We start from the raw sequence: 20,074 nt of genomic DNA on the forward strand, positions 1-20,074 counted from the left end.
AGGTAATTTTGGAGAAACCAGCTAGAATTTGAAAATACACAGCCGGAAAAAATCTGCTACTTCCTTACAGAGCCCCTCCTCCAACACACACGAACGCGCACATGACCAATGAGGGCACGAGATAAGTTTGTGCACAGATAGAAGGCTGACAGGCAGGTAGGCCATCCAGTTATTTTAGCCGGACCGGCTCAGATGATTGGTCGTGCTTTTTACAGTACCACGGCTTCCACAGATTACATTTTTTTATGGATTTTTTGTCAAAGCTCTTAAGATATTCATTGCTATCGGGATGTTAAGAGCATTCCATGGAATATAACAAAAAGTGTATCTCGAGCCGGTTTCTCAAACTTACCTACCCCACCTTTAAAGGATCAATATTCCCAAAAAATATTCATGGCCTGACTGATCTTTTATGAATTCTTTATTTGTACAGTTATTTTGTCAGTTCTTGTTTCTAAAACCTAATATAGACCTCTCCATAACTATAATGATACTGCTGGGAAAAGGACACATTCTTTGTATTGAGGCAATGTGAGTACAGTGTTTTTTAATTCTTATTTTCCCTTTTATAAATAAAGTTCTGGATTCAAATGAAAACCAACACCAAGAAAAAAATATTCAATTTTCGGAGCTATTACTATGAATTTCATTTAGAAAAATGTGTTCAGTGATGTCAAAGAATATTCAGTGCCAATATTTTTCAATAATTGTTTTAGGACTGTGTTGCATCCTTGGTCAAGGTGAGCATAATACTGTGTGTCAGCTTTAACTGTTGACTTGCTAATATAGATTTTGAGTTGACGTACAGTATACTGGATGTAAAAAAGCCAGTACTTTATATTAAGATGTGTCTGTAGTTAGATGTGCGGGGTACTGCTTGGAACACAGCTAAATTGAGTATAGCTGCACAGGAAGTGAAGCATTTGTTGTGTATAAGGAACACAAATTAGATTTAAAAAAACTGTTTTCATGCTAGAAGGAGAAAGGAAGCACATGTGTATTGTCTTGGGTCATCGAAAGCTCAACATACTGGGATTAGTCACTTCTGCTTCCTCCACACACACTCACACACACAAACGATAGTTACGTATGTAACTACGGTTCTATGAATACTGGATGACCGCCAGAGGCGGTGCTTTAGCACTGGATATCTTCTGTCTCGCGCATGCGCAGGTCGAATATTTATATCAACAAAGTCACGTGTGACCTCGTATGACCCCGGAAGGCATAAGTTCCGGTGCCGTCAACGAGTTCATTCCTATTGAATCTTCTCGCAGAAACACGAAATTCCGAGTGACCAAGAACTCTGGCGGTCATCCAGTATTCATAGAACCGTAGTTACATACGTAACTATCGTTCTATTTCATCCTTACTGACCGCCAGAGGCGGTGCTTTAGCACTGGATGACCTATACCAACAGAGTCACGAGGAAGTCTGAATACTCACCCTATAAGGATGGCCTAGGCGGACTCTGCAGGAGGACCACACCCAGCGGGTGAGGGGCGGCAACATTCACCCTGTAGTATCTGGCCAATGTGCTCGGAGATGCCCATGTGGCCGCAGCACATATGTCCTCCAGGGGCACACCTCTCAAGGTTGCCCATGACGTGGAGACACTCCTGGTAGAGTGGCACTTTACTCTGGGTGGCAAGGGATGGTCATTCGCCCTGTATGCCTGGGCAATGACATCCACGATCCAGTGGGACAAGCGCTGTTTTGAGAGCGCACGGCCCCTTCTAGGACCACCGTAACACAAAAAGAGCTGGTCAGACTGACGCATGCCTGCGGTAGTCTGGACATAAGCTCTAAGGGCCCGCACCGGGCATAGGAGTCTTGACCTCTCTTCCCCCTCTCCTGATGGGGGGTCAAACCGTGCCAGCTGGATAGGCCGATTAAAGTGAGAGCGTGCCAGCACCTTAGGGAGGAACGCTGTGTTCGGCCATAAGGTGACACCTGAGCCATCTGAGTTCCACCTCAGACACGAGCTGTTCACGGACAAGGCCTGAAGCTCGCTTACACGCTTTGCTGAGGTGATGGAAAGAAGGAAAGCAGTCTTGGCTGAGAGCCACCTCAGATCTGCCTCTAACAAGGGTTCAAAGGGAGGCGAGCATAGGGCATCCAGCACCAAGGGCAGATCCCATGTAGGGGCCCTTGGGATGTTCGGGGGGCGAAGTCTCAGTGCTCCCCTTAAAAAGAGGGATACCAGCCTATGGCTCCCTACTGTGCTGTTGTCAACCCTTGCATGTTGGGCTGATATAGCAGCCACATACACCCTGACGGTAGCGGGACACCGGCCGTCATCCAGGAGGGACTGTAGGAACTCAAGGGTAGTAGGCACCGAGCAATGTACTGGGTCCTCATTTCGCCCTTGGCACCAGTCAGAGAACAGTTTCCACCTGTTTTCGTACGGTCTACGAGTAGATGGTGCCCTCGCATTGAGAATAGTCCTCCTGACAGGCTCTATGCAGTCGCTCAGCAGTGGGTCGGGCCCTCCAGTGGCCAGACCCACAGCTGGAGGCGGCAGGGGTCGGGGTGCCATATTTGACCCTCCAGCTGAGACAAGAGGTCCTTCCTGTTGGGGAGACGCCAAGGTGTCCCGCAACAGAGTCTGTGCAGCAGGGAGAACCAAGTCCTGGCTGGCCAGAAGGGGGCCACCAGAAGAAGCCTGTGGCCCTGATGAAGCACTCTGAGGAGTGTTGGTAGGATCAGAGGGAGGGGTGGATAGGCATAGAGAAGACACCCTGGCCATGAATGAGCCAGGGCGTCCTGACCCAAAGGGCTGGTTTTCTCCCTCAAGGAGAACCACAGGAGGCAGTGGGTCGACATCTTCGAGGCAAAGAGATCTACCTCTGCCCTGCCGAAGAGACCCCAGATCTTGTATATGATACACCGTTGTAGTGTTGTCCGAGCGGACAAGCACATGCCTCCCCCTTAGGTATGGCAGGAAGTGCCTGAGTGCTAGGTGCACAGCTCGTAGCTCGTAGCTCTAGCACATTGATGTGTTCCGTGCCGTCCAGAGTAGACCACTGCCCACTGTCCTGTTTTGCCACGGAGCCCATGGCCACGCCCCTCGACATATATGACCTCTCCCTCCATGGGGATAGAGTGGAGAGGCACTGTTGTGACACCCTGATTTTTCTGTGCCTGTGCAACTTGGGGTCTAGGTGGAGGCCGTTCAGCCATCTCTGCAGGGGGCGCAGTGACAACAAGCCCAAGGGAATGACAGTTGAGGCAGCTGTCAGCATGCCCAAGAGGCGGAGAAACAGGATAAATGCCAGAGACCTGCCCCTTTTGAAGAGGGGAAGAAGCTGGAGGATGTCTTCCAGGCGCTGAGCAGATGGACAGGCCCGCATAGTGACTGTGTCCAGAGCCACCCCAATGAAGGTTAGGCTCTGAGAGGGGTTCAGACAACTCTTCTCCATGTTCACCTTGAGGCCTAGCCGGGCGACATGAGAGAGAAGGAGAGCCGTGTCCTGGGTCGACTGCAACCGGGATGGTGCACAGATTAGCCAGTCGTCTAAGTATGGCAGAATCTTCATACCCTGAGACTGCAGGGGTGAGAGGGCTGCCGCGACACACCTGGTGAACACCCTTGGGGAGAGGGAGAGTCCGAATGGGAGCACCCTGAACTGGAAATGACGGCCTCTGAAGGCAAAGCGAAGAAACTGCCTGTGATGAGGTACAATAGGCACATGAAAATAAGCGTCCTTTAAATCGATGGACGTGAACCATTCCCCCCTGGCTACGGTACGAAGAACGTCCGCTGTGCTCAGCATATGGAAAGGCAAGTACTTTAGGAACTTGTTGAGTCCCCTCAGATCGAGGATTGGGCGAAGTCCACCGCCTTTCTTCCTTACCAGGAAGTAGGTCGAGTAGAAGCCCCCGGGCTTTGAGATGGGGTCCACAGGCTCGATTGCACCCTTGGCAAGGAGGACTGACAGCTCCTGATTTAGGGCGATTTCTTTTGCCGGGTCGTTTATGGTGGTCATTTTGACCTGGCTGGGGGCCGGCGTCGGAACTGAAGCTTGTACCCTTGGGTTAAGGTGGAAACCACCCAGGGGTCTGAAGCTTGAGCTACCCAGTAGTTGAGCTGCTGCTGGGAGAAATAACCGACAGCCGGCCCCAGACCCTCAGTACCTTGCCCCCCGGCCTCTGGGGGGGGACGGTTAGGCACCGGATACCGAGACTGCCTTGGGGGCGAGTTAACAGGACCGTAGCGGGCCGGCCCCCTCGTGGGATACTGAGGTCCCTGGCGGGCACTGGGGTGAGCCGGTGGACGGGAGCGGCCTCGGGAGGCAGATGCGGAGCCTCTCGGCCTACCGGGGGGGGGCATGTCTCTGCGAAGAGCTGAGAACTGTTGCCTGGTCTGACTAGCTTGGACAGTCCGTTCGAGCACCTGTACGGCAGCTGAACCGAACAGTTCCCCGGGCTCCACTGGGACAGCAAGGAGAGTCCTCCTACATGCCTCTGATAAGGGTGACTGTGCCAGCCAAACCTGGCGACGAGTCTGGACGAGAGTGGACATCAGGCGCCCAAGCTCTCTTGACATCAGAGCAAACGCCTGTAATGAGGCGTCACTGAGGCTGGTAGCAGAAGCGCTAAGAGCCTCCTGCTGCAGGGAAGCCGAGAGGGCGAGCATGAGGTGAGAGAGGGAATTGCCTATACGGCCCGCTGCATCGTAAGCTTTAGTGAGCAGGTCATCAGTGACCCGACATTGGGGTCGAGGGCACCTGGCCTCCGACCTCAGAGCTTCGTCAGGGGAAACTATGAGGGAAGCAATGGTAGGCTCCACAGCCGGCATGTAGTCAAGACCGACCTTTGCCGCATCTTGCATGGTTGCTAGGGCTCGGCCATCAGACGTAAGACCGGAAAGAGTCTTAGTGTCCCTCCAGCATGCATGTAACTCCCTCAGATACTCACAAGAGGGAGGAACTGCAAGGGTGGCGGGTGCCAAAGTGCGCCTGAAGAACGCACTGGCAGGCGCCAAGCTGCCATCGAGAGCACATCGTCATCTGGAATCAGTTCAGCCATGGGTGGACTGGGTGCAGCGGCGTGCTCTGTACGGACACCAGAATGGAGAGCCAAGAGGAGTGACTTCATCTGGGCAAGCTCAGTAGTGAGTAGGTCCACCCTAGAGGACAGCCTATCAGGCTTAGTCCTTTTCTTGGGCGGGGCACCCGCAGCCTCTGCTGCCCGACGCCTAGGACGGGTAGGTTGGGATGTAGTCGACTGTGCAGGGGGAAGGCCACCCTCAGTCAGTAGTTCAACCCCGGGTAGTCTAGCAGCTCTTACCGCACGAGGCATGATGGTGCAATTCATGCACGAGTCCTCCGAAAGGCCCTCCCTCAGATGCTCGAGGCCAAGACAAGAGGGGCAAAGGTCATGGCCATCCTCTGGTTGCAGAGAGGCCATACAGGTGTTACAGCCATTAAACATAGCGCCAACTGCGCACTCTGCTAACTGGGGTGCGAACAAATTAGTGGTCAGTTAGTGGTATATATGCTGTGGGAGGAGAGCGGGAATACTCTCTCCACTAGCACCGTAGCGAGTTAGCCTGAGCGAAAGCACTCTGCTAACTGGAGATGGAACGGGTATTAAACCAACTGTGTGTAGTGAGAGGGGAGCGGAAGCACTCTCTTCACTAGCGCTGTAGCAAGTTAGCCTTGAGCGAGAGCACTCAGCTAACTGGAGGATGGAACAGAAACCAACTGTGTGCAGGGAGAGGGGAGCGAAAACACTCTCTTCACTAGCGCTGTAGCGAGTTAGCTTTGAGCGAGAGCACTCAGCTAACTGGAGGATGGAACAGAAAACAATTGTGCGCCGTGAGAGGGGCGAAGACACTCTTTTCACTAGCGCCGTAACAGTTAGCTTGAACGGGAGCACTCAACTAACTGGACGATATAACAGGTAAGGAACCAAATGTATGTAGTGAGAGGAGGGCGGAGACGCTCTCTTCACTAGTGCAGTAACAGCTAGCTTGAACGGGAGCACTCAGCTAACTGGACAATAGAATCAGGTAAGGAACCAAATGTATGTAGTGAGAGGAGGGCGGAGACGCTCTCTTCACTAATGCAGTAACAAATTAGCGAGAGCCCTCGGCTAATTTGTACACAATTATCTCATTAGTTTGAGAATATATAGCACAATCAGCAATAAACGGTAGCGATCTCACCGGCTGACGTGCAGGAGCGTCCGCTCTTTACCGATCCGGAGCTCCTAGGATCCGAGCGGTGAACACCGCGGTCCCCTCCCTTGGGAGGGCGGACAGCTAGCTCGTCGCAGCCTTTGGAGGGCGAGCGTCTTTCTAGTAGTGATGTTACGTATTGCGCCGAGGCTTCGGAGCGTGTGTCGAGTAATCCCCGAAGCTTTTTGTGAAGCTTGTATCGTTTTGGGCCAGTGACGTCATCGATGACAAACGAAGCCTCGCTGCCTGTCGATACCACGTGACTGCTTCACGAAGCGATTCAGATCGGTTGAACCCGGTTGAACCACAGCGCTCATATTCCCCATGCCATGGATGTATAATAAGAACCATATTACCCCTCCTGTACCCGGGCCCGGTGACACGATGGAATTAAGAGAGCTCAGACCCTCACCTATATAGAGGTCAGAACATGTCATAAGTATAAATAGATACAAGCATAAATAAATGTAGGAATAAAAACATGAATAAATATGGTCCAGTGTTGTCAGGGAGATTCAGTGTGTGTGCTGTGGCTCAGCTGGAAAGCAGTTGACTCATGACCGCAGGGTCCCTGGTTCAACGACTGAACAATACGTATTTTTTGTTGTTTATAAAAGCTACAGCGAAATGAGATAATGTAGTTAATAAATGTATTCTTTGGTTGTATTCCTTAGGCTTTTCAATCACAATCATTCAACTGGAATAAAAACAATATTGTTAACATGAAAATATGATATGATAATATTAATGTTGGTTGTTTAGAGTTATTCTAAGGCGTTACTCATTGGGAACTCGGTATGAGAAAGAGCACACTGTTGAGATGTCCAATCTGCCTGTTATACACACTTTGACCAACAGGGGGTTTATGTTCAAATGAAGCCCATGATGAAGCCTCATGAGATGAACCCTTTTGCGAACCAATTGGCTGGAAAGCTTCAAAGCTTCCTAAGGCTTCATCTTGCCATCACTACTTTCTAGCCCGCAGCTCCGATCTAGACGATCACAAGGCTACAGATCTAGGATCTTAATTGTTCAGTAAGCTAGCTTGGCTTTTACTCATAAAGTAGTAACCTGCGCTGCGAGAAGATGAAAAAGGACTGAACTCGTTGACGGCACCGGAACTTATGCCTTCCGGGGTCATACGAGGTCACACGTGACTTTGTTGATATACATATTCGACCTGCGCATGCGCGAGACAGAAGATATCCAGTGCTAAAGCACCGCCTCTGGCGGTCAGTAAGGATGAAATAGAACACACACACACACACACACACACACACACACACACACACACACACACACACACACACATTGCTGGCATTGGATTCAATTGTACCTACTTAATTCATGTCAGAATAATTGTAAGGGAGACTGGGCTGAAGCAGGAAAATAAGTAACAGAATGATCACTTGATTTTTTCAATTATTAGTATTTTCTTGCCACTTTTGACCAAAATAAGCAACAACAAAAATCAGGTAAAAAATTGTTATTTACTTCTTTCTTTTTTTTGTATCTAATTACCAGTAAACACTTCTGGTTTAGACGGACAGTATTTTGTGTTTGATGTCTAAATACTTGCATACTAGCTTTCTTTCTGGACTGAGGATTTACTGTACATACATCAAAATATGTTTTTTATATATATATATATATATATATATATATATATATATCCACGACTCAACTGTGAATCACAGCGTTTAGATGACAGAATTGTCCAGATATGCTGTTTATTGCAGGTTGATTATCTTTTTTTCTTTTAAGTGATGTTCTCCCATAGAGCCTTATCAAGGCTGTACAGCTTTGACCTTCAACTCATTGTCCCGTGCTTACGGAGTGTGAAATATATTTAATTTCTCACCAGCAATCATTACATTATGCTAATTGCACATAATGTTTTGAATTACACACCACAGGGTTTTCATTGAAATACAATAAATGAATCCATACATTGAATCATGCCTGGCATTCAATATCCCAAAGTCTTTTAGGAGGAATTCACAGTTGGTTGCTGAGGGGACGCCTTACTGTATTGCAATAACTCTGTGGTATTTGCATTTGTTTTGGGGGTTTGGTTTGGTAAATGTAATTTCAAAAGCAATGCCGAATGATCTTTGTTTAATATTTCTTTCCCCAAAAAAGCAATCCAGAAAGGGACAGGTAGGTATGACCAGACAGAATAACCCCCAGAAAACCCTTTAACCCTGTAAATGTAACTAATGAAATGATTTTGTGGTGGGAGAATAAAAAAGACAAAAACAAAATTGAAAGCTCACAAGAACCATTTGAAATGTTTATTTGAAGGCAACTTATCCAAATATCTCCAGGTGACGGTAAAAGATGTCTCTGTTTAAAAAATGTCTTTCTGTGAGCGAGAACGATGCGAGTGGTAGACAGGATTGTAGAGGAACATGTCATGTGTTTATTTCCCTCAGGGGTTCCTCTGTTGTATTGACTTTAGACTAGATAATGGAACACCTTCGGGAGGACAGACTAGATAAAGAAAGAGTGACTCCTTATCAATAAATAAACAGAGATCATCATTTTATTAGTCAGCTATATGATCCTTGGAGAGACACTATATTTTTCCCGTGCATGGACGTCTGCAGTAAAAAACTTCAACAGCTGCTTTGTGCAGTTGTACTTTAAAAGTACGCTCTCAGAAAAACTCCATAACAATGCACCATTAAGGAGAGAAAGATGAATATACCAATATAGGTCTAACTGGCTCTGGGTTTGAAGAGAGGGTTATTGTCTTTTTCTTGCAATTGACGACTCTAATGATGCACTTATGTTGCCCGCTCTTCCCTTTTTCTTACACCTTACCTACTTAAGGAGGAAATCTTGATTGGTAAGTCGATGCTATCCACAGATTTAGGGATTTACTTGTAGGTCGCTGCAGGCAAATGATTTACTTCTTACAGGAGAAAGAGCACAGTCATCTGTCCCATTCTGAGGGCTTTCTTAGTTAGAATGATGGGATCTCTCTTTGTCTGCAAATCCTTTTCATTTATACATAATACCCATTTTGTGATGTTTGTTCAATGTTCTTAAATGAGGCTTTTCAAGGGGGCTATTGTTTACTCTTTTTCTCTTCACTCGAGTTAGAACCGGTAGATCTTTCCACGCATAGTTTCTCTCTCTTCTCTGCTCTTTTGTTGTTCCTTTCATATAATTGTTTTAGATTAGACTTACTTTATCTCAATTAGTTTCTTTTTGATTTATTTGTTTATAGTTCATTTCAGACTTTCTTTTGGGGTTAATCGCATGCTTCAAATTTGCATGATGTCTTTATCTTTTAAAATGTTCTGTCCTGAGGAAAAAAAAATCCCTTCTCTTTGTTTTCAAGGGGAATATGTGCCTTTGTAGTAGAGTATTCACAGTGCATCAAAGCAGATAGCAGGTTCCATTCATCAACTCGTTTGGTTTTAAACTGCAGCTTATTTGTCTGTTTACAGATTTTGTCACCAAAACCTGGAAACGAGCTTTTACACGGAAAAGAGTCTCAGCATTTATCGGGCCAGACCAAAGTTCCACACGATTACGATTCTGGGAATGACACGTCTTCGCCTCCGTCAAGCAAAACTGGTGTTTTTCAGGCGATTGTCACTGACAACAAGAGGAACCACTGCAAACGCCTGGCCTCGCCAGAGAAGCTGAAGTTCACTGACAGAGACAATGCCTCTGATTCAGGAAACTCTGTGACAAGCTACGCTTCCCTGTGCAAACCTTACAGAGAGGACAGCTTGTCTGCAACGCTTTTCAGTGGAAACGGCAAGAGGTAAAGTTCTTAATAAATATGGCATCTGAATTCATACTTACCAGAAAAACTGCAGGTTGTTGATCTTCACACTCTGTTTCCCTATTTTGAAAATATTCATATCTCGAGTCAGAAAAAGGAAGAGCTTTTATTAAAAACAACCCAAGATACCGTTTTGGTTTTTGTCTTTTAAAGTAGTGAAACTTGTTTTCTTCGCAGAGAGCAGATAACCTTGGGGTGCCGGGTAGATGTTGTGAGATCTCCAAAGACCTCCCACTGCTCTCGAAGGGCGAGGAAGTCGTCTCGAAGGCGACTGAAGGCCCGATTATCCAGCAGCAGGAGTAGGAGCAGATCCTCAGGAAGTTCCAGATATTCCGGACGCTATTCCCGAAGCCTGTCACGGTCATCATGCAGGTGGGTTAACTACTCGTTGTAAATGACCATCATCCACTAATTCCAAAGTTAATAAGTACATTTCCACTCTTATGTACTTCAATTAGCACATCAAAAAGTGAAAATGTAGGAGACCACAGTAGATCCAGGCTGAAATATCTCAACAACTGTTAAAATGAATTGCCATGAAATGTTGTACGGGTGTCTGTGTTGCCAAAAAAACAAAACCTCATGGCTTTGGTGATCCATTTTCCGAGTGCCACCTGCAGGTCAAAGTTGTTGCTTATCCTGAAAATGTCACAACATCTACCTGATTAATTGGCAAAAGATACATCACAGACATTTACTCTTGGTTTTGGTGGTTCAGTGACTTCCTGTAAGCATGAGGTTCATATTTGGGGTTGGAGATTCACTCTGGATGACTGAAAAAACTTTAGGTTAGGGGGTTAACCACATGTCCTGAGCAGCTAGTGAGTTCCAGGGTAAATGATTTGCCTGTCCTGACTGCTTGCTGCATGTCATTTCCCACGCTCACTAACACTATTCAATGAAGGTATCTAAAAAAATAATCAATCCATCCAATACTTTATTTTACCTGCAAAACCAAGAACTGTTGCTTTATGTTAAGTGCTAATATGTTATGTTAGCATACTAAAAGTACACTAGCATTGTCACTGTGAGCGTGTGCTATCAATCCGTCAGGAACAGTGCCATTCTTTAAAGCCAATTTAACAAACGGTGTAATTCCAACTTCCCCGTCATCATGTGATACCATTTACCCTAAACATGATTTATCCCATAGATTTACTTTGGGAAACAGCCTTTTGTAAATAGCAAAATAACATTGTTTGATACTGAATTCCAGGAGTAAAGGAAATTAGATTATGGAATCGTTACTTCTGCATCTATGCTCAATACCAGGAGATAATTGTCCTTTTTTCTTTGCCAGCTCATACTCGAGTCATTCAGCTGATCTGAGGCGGCGAGGCAGCGTGGCTAGCCTGAGCTCTAGAGGAAGCCACTCCAGATACAGTGCTGACAGGTAAACATTGCAAAACCTCCCGGCTGCCAATGACTCCTCATTTGGGGTGTACAGGAACAAATAAACATAAACATTGTTGGTTATCCATGTTTCTCATTGTCATGTCTGCTTCCCAGATTACGAGAAAGAAAGAGAACTCATAGCTCCAGAGATGCAGATGTGAAGCATGCACAAAAGGTTAGTGGGAAGAGACAAAGACGCAAATCCTACTCTCCTATGAAGAAGAGGAGAAGAGACTCACCGAGCCATCTGGAAGCACGCCGGATCACAAGGTAAGGCTTTCCGAGTCTGGTTATTTAAAGCTACAATATACATTGCTATGCCTAAAGGTAGCAAATATCTACTGCAGGTCCCCTCCTTCGCCCCCTCACCTCTCTGAACTGAAATATTTCTAATTGTGTTGATGAGCTGTGTACCTTGAAATGGCATTTAGCCAGAGGAGGAGATAAGTGTCAGCTCTAAAGCCACGGCAGGTGCTAAAGCAGCAGATGGTGGAACACAGGCAATCTGAGAAGTAAAAAAACAAAACAAGCAAGTGTGATAATCACTGCTTCATTTTTAACAGATCTGCCACACACTTAATTTCATAGTCCTGTATGAGTGCAACAAATGATATAAACCCAGAAATATGCACAAAAGCACGACACAGGATGATTAAACTAAAGTATTTTATACAGTTATTTCTCCACCAATCTATACCTACTGTTAACAGCTTTGTATATTACCTATAGGCCAAATGGTGTGAAAATAGTGGCTCATAGTGAAGAATTGTCACCTGACTTTGCAGTTCCTCAGCTCTACAGAGCATTTTGGCATCTACCATCTGACTTTTTGGTTTTACTAACACGACATGCTTGTAAAGGAGGTTTTGAATTTCAGCTAAAATAAAGTTTTCTATATGCAGCAACTATCTGGTAAAAGGTTTAGGACCAATTTACAGACTCGCTTTTGAAGTAATTTGAGGAACTGCAGTTGGCTTAATTTTTATACCCGGAGGTTGCTGCTCTGTAAAGCTAATTTGACACGTTATTTACATGAAAACAATGGTCAATGCCCTTTTAATCTGTGATCAAATCTACACATTGTTGCTTAAATCCTTTCTGTCCATTTCACACCACTTACCTTTATGTCTCTCCGCAGTGCCAGGAAGCGGCCCATCCCTTATTTCCGCCCCAGTCCTTCTTCCAGCAGTCGGTCCACCAGCGTGTCGTCCTGGAGCAGCCTCTTCACCCGTAGCCGCAGCCGCAGTCCGATACTCAGCCTCAGCAGGAGCAGGAGCCGGAGCCGGAGACACAGTTACTCCTCTTACAGGAGCTACAGCCGCAGTTCATCCTGGAACTCCGTCTTTGGGAGTCGCAGCCGGAGTCGGAGTCGCTGTTCGTTACACAAACGCAGCAAAACAAGGCATTAAGATTTTAAGAGCAAGTTAAGGAAGCAAAGCACCATTCTTGTTTCTATTTCAGAGAGGACACTGGGTTGGATTAACTGACTGTGTGCGTCTCTGTGCTGCGCTTCAACACTTAAGTGGAAATGTCCCCACAGGGGTCCCACCAAGTATTTTACTGAGGAAGGAGACTGAATGTCTTTTTGTCTGTTTAATAATAGAAACTACACATAACACAGAGACCGTGTTTATGTATTTGGTCCACACACAATGTTGTTTTTTATTTTAATGTTCAAGCACTGCATTATTCTTTAAAATATATGCTTTAAAATGTTTAATATTTATTTTTTAAAACGGGGCATATTAAGGCCTGAAGGTACCAACAAGGGTTGAATTTACTTTTTAAACATTTGTTTGGTGGCACAATACTGAATGTTGTAGACTTTTGTGCAGAGAAGTGAACTTTGGAGCTGTTTGATCTGAGTGTTTCAGAGGAATAGTCGTCGGAAATAAGGAAAGGTTTATTGCTCTGATCTTTGCACTTCAAAAGGTGGAGAACAAACGCGTTTCCTGTGAAAAATGACACAACGAGGCTGGCCTGACGGCGAGCAAATGTCAAATTAATTTATCCTCTGATCAAGTGGAACACAATTGAAATGTCAGTCCATGTAATACCACAGACAGCGATTGAAACATTGTGCTGCAACAGGAACAATTCTAGTGTCAGAGGAGGCATTTGTTTAAAAAAAATATGAATACTTTAAAGGTGAATATATTGGACTTGTTGAGAAGTTGTACCACATGTGGTTGCAACCTTTTGACTATAATAATTAACTTATGATGGCATTTATTCTCAATTTACTTGAATATTGTTTTTTTTGTTACAACACTGGAACAAAACACATAAATCAACACTGTTTTTATCTTGTGTTATACACTCAAAGAAATAACTCATTGGATTAACTCAATTTTATTGTTGGCAGGTTTTCCATCCAATAAATATATGTGGCACAAACTCAAACTAATGGCATCCATGCAGTATAATGTAAATGAGTTAGTCCAACTCAAATTTTTCAAATAGAGTTTAAGTAAAATGATAACATTACCTTTATGAATTTAAATAATGCTAGTCCACCTAAATCCTATTTAATTAATTGAAAATGAAATAATGAGGTTAAATATAATTTAATAAAAATGTGTTACACATGATAGAAAACATGGTTTAGTTTTTTTTATTTTTAAATTCACATTATTCAAAACAATCCTCCATTCAATACAGTGTTTTAAAAATGAATGAATTCACACTGAAAGATGAAAAACATTTCTGAAAGATAATACCATTTTTAAAATGGCAGAGAAATGGAACTCCTATAATTAACTTACAAATCTCCCTTTGCCAAATACAATGAATACAATATAACAGGGGTATGCACTGCTCTTCTAACAGGACAATAACACATAACATAAAGAGTGCACTGCAAACACCAACATATGGAAATAGTGTTACAGTGTGTTGAAACAAATACAGAAAAGCACAGAACAAATGATTGATATAACGGCTCAATCTGCTCTGACTAGGAAACTCGTGAATAAAATGACAACAATGAACTCATGAGTCACTTCTTTTTCACATTTCAATCGAACAACTTGATCTTCAGACTTTCGATTTTACCATTCAGCTTGTGCCCATCCAGATTCATCACTACCTTCTGCATGAACTCGAAGGTGTGTTTGAGGTTGTCCGGAAAGCTCAAATCCAGGGCATAAATAAGTCCCAATAGCATGACAAACCCCACAATCACGCTGCCCAAGTTGTCCATGACTATATTGCCTTCGATGACAATTCCCACGTCCTCTGGCTGCCCATCCACATCTCTTTGAAGTGTGTATATGCCCATGACTGTGTTTGCCATGTCCCTCTTGGCATCTTCAGAGGCAGAGGCCTGAACAAAGACACAAGCATACAACACATGTGTTAACTAAAACCTGAATTACTACATTTTATAGAAGCAGATTTACTTATGTGGCTCTCCTCATTGATCAAAACAGTTTTAGACTAACCCTCTGGTATCACTCAAATGTACTACCCAATCTGGCCACTCAGGATAAAAATGTCCACTTTCAAAAACTTGAATGATAAAATGATATGATACAAATATTATATTTAAATATTTTTCCCCCACACTTTTTGGGAAGTGTGGGAACATTTTTTAAATGGACAATTAGGGTAATTTGTACACAGTGTATTCGAGACCGATTAGAAAAATTGAAATTCCAAAAAGTATCTAGAAAAAACACAAAATCATTATAGCCAAATCTGATGTGAAAAATTACCAATTTGGACAAAAATGTCCGAGTGATACCAGAGAAGGTTAGGACCTCCAACACAGAACTAAATTAAGCTTGTAAGAAAATGTTTGCATAAATAAGTTATAAAGATATATTCCTGTATGTTCTGTTTGATTATCAACGTTATCTTATTTATTAATTCAGGTATTATTTGTTTACGTCCCTACTTAATAATGTAATTTGTTGTTATTCCTGTAGTTAATTATGCATTTACCTACTTATTTCGATATGTATTTGATTATTTATTCTTTAATAATTTATTTCCTTGTTATGTGATTATGTAATTATTCCTTTAACAATTTAGTAATTGCTGCATTCACATACCTTTTTAAACATGAATCTATTGATTAATATATTTCAGCATTTATTTATTATTTTATTTATGTATTTATTCAATTATTTATAAGTTCTTACATATGTATTCATGTCCATATTTATTTATTCATTTATAGATGTATTTATATATAAATGTAAATATTTATTTCAGCATTCATTTATTATTTGTATTTATTTCCAGATATATTCATGTTTTAATTCACATTTGTATTTATCAATTGTATTCCTATGTTAATTTATAGATGTATTTATATCTGTATAAATGTATTAATTCACTTTTTTCTATATTTATTTTAACACTTGCCCGATGAAATTACTTCTGTATCTATTTATTATTATTTTTTTATTTCTGTATTTATTCATTCTTACATATATTCATTCCTATATTAATGTATAGATTTATTTATTTCTGCATGTATTTATGATATGTGATAAGATATTTAGATGTAAGCAGGGATAGGGTTGTGTGCCATATAATTTTCTTATTATAAATGTAAGTAATGGTGGTTATAATTGTGGGTAACACTGTTAACCAATACATTGAAAACATATTGTGATAAACATACCTGATACTCCTTAAAAAAAGAGTCTGGATCCTCGTTGAGGTAGATCGCGATGCTTCGCAGGATGCACCCCCTCTTGATGTGGATGTTTTCAAACTAAAGCAGGGGCGATAAATCAAAGACAATTAAGCACAATGCATGTGCAACAGAGCAGGTAGTTTACAAAGTAGAGGGCTGTATCTGTCGTGTGTGTCCCTAAGCAGGACTCCTTACACCTACATTTCCACAATAAGCTATTGCCTTAAAAACACTATAAAAGCAGACAATTTCTTAAATGTGTTCATATGATCATGGACAAAAACAATACAGTGAAAAACGAGGTTCTCTGCATTTATACTAACCGAATCTGATATTGCAAGGGCTTCCTTGATTTTGTGCCCCTTCACTCCTCCTTTGGTCTTGAAGATCTTCAAGAGCTTGTCTGAGAAGTGGTCCAGCTGCCACATGAACTTTGATTGAAGTGGTGATGTTGTGATCCTCAAAAACTCCGCATTCACCTTAAAAATATTATTAACAAGCACAATACAACCAATTGTTACTTGTTTATTAGAATCACAACCATGCAAGGATGTAGACATGAATCACAAAAGACAATAATAAAAGACTGTCAACAAATACAAATATTTACTTACTTCACTCTGCTGAAACAGAGCAGGCCATCTGCATTTGAAGTCCCCTATCAAAGGCCTTTGCTCCACAATCTCAAGGCGTCTCATTCACTTGAATTACTCTTTGCATTTTTTGGTTGAATTTAAACTGAATTTCGGTGTACTGTGTTCAATGACAATAACGTTAAATCGAATGTAATATAATCTAATGATCTCCATTATCCAGTATTCAATGCTAACCGTATCTAGCAAGCTAGCTAACAAACCAGTTATCCAGCTAGCTAGCTTTACCTCGTGCACTTGAATTACTCTTTGCATTTTTTGGTTGAATTTAAACTGAATTTCGGTGTACTGTGTTCAATGACAATAACGTGACATCTAATTTAATATAATCTAATGATCTCTACTATCCAGTATTCAATGCTAACCATATCTAGCAAGCTAGCTAGCTTGCTGTTTAGACCCAACTAAAAACGGAGCAAAATATAACACGGTGGTTTCAAATATTCTTGTCGATATAATGAAAAGGCATTAGGCCTACTTGGAAACAGGGAACATTCTAAACTACTAGAAAAAACAAATACTTACCAAATAATAGACTTTCCACCGTCAGTTTCCCCAGTCAGTTTGCACAGTCAGTGTTAGACAAAAGGCGGCAAATGACAGAACGGATCTTGTGCATGCGCAAAGGTGATGTGCAAAGGGGCGGTCCCAAATGAAAACAATTCATTTTGAGTTGCTCTGTCTTAAATACATTTAATAAGTGAATTGATTAATGTAATTTGTGTTACACTAATGAACTATACTTAGGTTTATTTCTTAAATAAAAATATTTAAGTAAAGTGAAACAATTATTAATGTGTCAAGTCTAAGAAGGGCTTGAATCGTTTTTTTGAGTGTATGACAAAGGAAGGTCAAGTTTTTTTTATTGTGCAACACCACCTTTATTTATTACTTATTTCATATGTATTGGTTTGTTGTCCCTGCCAGTAGTGGCAAATCTTTCTATGCAACACTGTCGATTTGTAGTTATGACACTTGCTGTAATTTATTTTTGGTTGGTTGTAAATTATTGTGGATTTTGCCACTTCACTCAAACATACAGAGACTGAGGAGCAGAAACTGAAATAGCAGGAAATAGTTCTAACTTTGTGTTAAGTTTTCACATTTAATTGCTCTCTTGCCAAAAATGTAATGAAAAGATTAATCCCACTATCATTTTAGTCTGCTGAATATGAAGCTACAGCCTGCAGCTGGCTAACTTAGCTTAGCATAGCATAGAGACTACCCAAGGAAAAACAGCTAAGATAAGATCTGCCTGAGAAGCGCACTAATTTTAACTGTGCATTTGACAATGTGTGTTTATACAGGGATGCAACTTTTTTTCCTGCTAATGCTACTTTTAACAACTAATCCTTGTTGGAAAGGTCTGGAGGAGAGCTAAGCTAATTAGCTGTTAGCAGCTGGTGGGCAGCACTAATAATAATAATAATAGCTTACATTTATATAATAATAATAATAATAATAATACATTTGATAGCACACTTTAAAAACAACGTCATCTCAAGGTGCTTCACAAAGCTGGAGAAAATAATAAAACAAATAAAATAAAAATATATCTAAAGAGCATATTGAATAAAATATGGTAATATAAAAAATAAAAATAAAAGGTTAAGAGCATAAAAGGTTTAAAATAAAGACAGTATAGCGCCTTTCATGGGACCCAAGGTCACTGTCTGGCTTGGCTAAAAAATGGAGCTATAACAGCCAAATCTACTAAGTAAAATAAAGAATGGCTTAATGTGAATTCCAATGTTATCATGATGCATTCAAAGTGATATTTTAAAAAAAGTTTTTTTTGCGTGAAACTTGGATAATCACAGTTAAAGATTTTTCTCAAGCAATTCAAAAATAGATATTAAAGAGGGAAATACATTCTGTTTAACCTCCTAGAGTTTTTAACTTGTGACATAAGACATAATGATGTGTCCATTGTTTCCAGTCTTTATGCTAAGCTAACTGGTGGCTCATCATCACTTGATATTTGCATTACATTTAACTCGGCAAGAAAGCAAATTATTTTAGTAAAGTTGAAAGGTATTTCATTTTGAAGCTGCTTTCACTGAGTTTGAATCTACAAAGGAAGTTTGAGACAGCCTTTGCATATAATTAAGATACTCATTATTCTGGCTTATTTCAAATCCATCATCGTGTCTGTGTAACTGCTCCAGGCCTCACAGACTGCTCTCTATGCACTCAATACTCCCAGTTTATGTCCCTGAATGTCAACTAAATTGGACGAATGAGGGAATTATGATGCTGGAAGACGAAGGGAGGTGCCACAAAAGTCATCCATAAACCATAAAGTGATGACGACTCGTGTCAACCAGCGTTGACGAAGTGCCGGTGGAAGATTTGTGCAGTCGCGTTGATAAACGACATGGGCTCCCAGGCCCCAGCGCGGCCCTCTCCCTATCTCACAATGTAAAGTTTGAAATCGGTTCTCGTTCAAGATAATTTTGTATATGTGATTCCTGTGGTGTAAATATGCATCTACGTTGTATAAAGATGTTATAATTGTTGGTATAGATATGATGCATTGAGCAGTGGTCGAGGAACAGAAGACAATATTCCCGTCTGGCACAATCCATGGACTCTAGATGTGTCTGTGCTAAAGACCCTTCTGATCATGTCATGTTATTTAAAAAAAATCCCAATAACAAGGTCATAGCAATAGTGATCCAGTGTTTCAGTGTTGAATTATGCATAACCCCCTTGTTTTCCATATGAAAGAGCGTATTGCAAAATGATGTTGTTCGTACTGTCACGTGTTATCTTGTGTCAGTGGGAACTCCGCACTGTAATAACACCTGGAAATTGAATTGTCGCCAGGAAATCAACTTTCCCTTTCACTGCGTGTTTAGAATAAGCTCTATAAAATCATGTTCTGAATAAAATGTGTTATGCTCCTAAATCACACTTATTTGCCCCATAAACACAAGCCTCCTTCACAAAGTTGACTTCTCTTAGCTGTTTTGTTTTATCCGTACTGTGACATCAGTGTGTTGACCTGAAGCTCTGTGTTATCTTCTATTAAAAAGCAAGTGACTCACCAATAGGAGGAACTCTAACTCTGTCTGAGTGACATCTGGACATGTAACTTAATTTGGAGAAGGGGGTGGCTGCTCTCTGGTCAGCTGTTGCGCCTGCGCTGCAAGAAATATCCAAAGCAGTACATTTATACCTAATCTATTACTAAATCACTTGTATTTACCCTTACAAACAGCTGGAACAGTTAATCTAAAGTATAATATGCTTATGATTTGACCAAATCATCTTTATTTTGAATATATAAAGACTCGGCTTAACTTCTCTTCAGGATATTTTTTGCAGTGTGGCCGCTTTCCAGATCCTCCCAGCACTTTCCCGACATTTGCACTGTGTCGACTCATGGT

The 20,074-nt window shown here is 42.1% G+C and overlaps 2 protein-coding genes across 2 annotated transcripts in view; one reads left to right on the top strand and one right to left on the bottom strand.

Annotated features, from left to right (window-relative positions):
- Positions 1-13,097, top strand: part of srrm4 (serine/arginine repetitive matrix 4) — a 99,693-nt gene extending 86,596 nt beyond the window's left edge. Inside the window, exons 9-13 of the mRNA XM_034225334.1 lie at positions 9,643-9,965; positions 10,164-10,358; positions 11,287-11,379; positions 11,496-11,651; positions 12,520-13,097. Of these exons, the coding sequence (XP_034081225.1) occupies positions 9,643-9,965; positions 10,164-10,358; positions 11,287-11,379; positions 11,496-11,651; positions 12,520-12,790 (1,038 nt within the window). The 3' untranslated portion in view covers positions 12,791-13,097. The remainder of the gene's footprint in view (positions 1-9,642; positions 9,966-10,163; positions 10,359-11,286; positions 11,380-11,495; positions 11,652-12,519) is intronic.
- A 609-nt stretch (positions 13,098-13,706) lies between these two features.
- Positions 13,707-16,743, bottom strand: LOC117552101. Its single transcript, XM_034225336.1, has 4 exons — positions 16,644-16,743; positions 16,353-16,508; positions 16,015-16,107; positions 13,707-14,706 (listed from the first exon to the last, which is right to left on the bottom strand). The coding sequence occupies exons 1-4, from the start codon at positions 16,725-16,727 to the stop codon at positions 14,398-14,400; spliced, it is 642 nt and encodes a 213-aa protein (XP_034081227.1). The 5' UTR covers positions 16,728-16,743; the 3' UTR covers positions 13,707-14,397.
- Positions 16,744-20,074: the final 3,331 nt, after the last annotated feature.

Source organism: Gymnodraco acuticeps, unplaced genomic scaffold (genome assembly GCF_902827175.1).
Source record: "Gymnodraco acuticeps unplaced genomic scaffold, fGymAcu1.1, whole genome shotgun sequence".
In the NCBI taxonomy this organism is placed as follows: Eukaryota; Metazoa; Chordata; class Actinopteri; order Perciformes; family Bathydraconidae; genus Gymnodraco; species Gymnodraco acuticeps.

Excerpts from the sequence above, each read along its gene's own strand:
- LOC117552101 (XM_034225336.1), bottom strand. The coding sequence starts at position 16,727 with ATGAGACGCCTTGAGATTGTGGAGCAAAGGCCTTTGATAGGGGACTTC. Across the intron at positions 16,509-16,643 it reads CTCTGTTTCAGCAGAGTGAA|GTGAATGCGGAGTTTTTGAG; the intron begins GTAAGTAAATAT and ends AATATTTTTAAG. Across the intron at positions 14,707-16,014 it reads CTTTTTTTAAGGAGTATCAG|GCCTCTGCCTCTGAAGATGC; the intron begins GTATGTTTATCA and ends GTCTTTGTTCAG.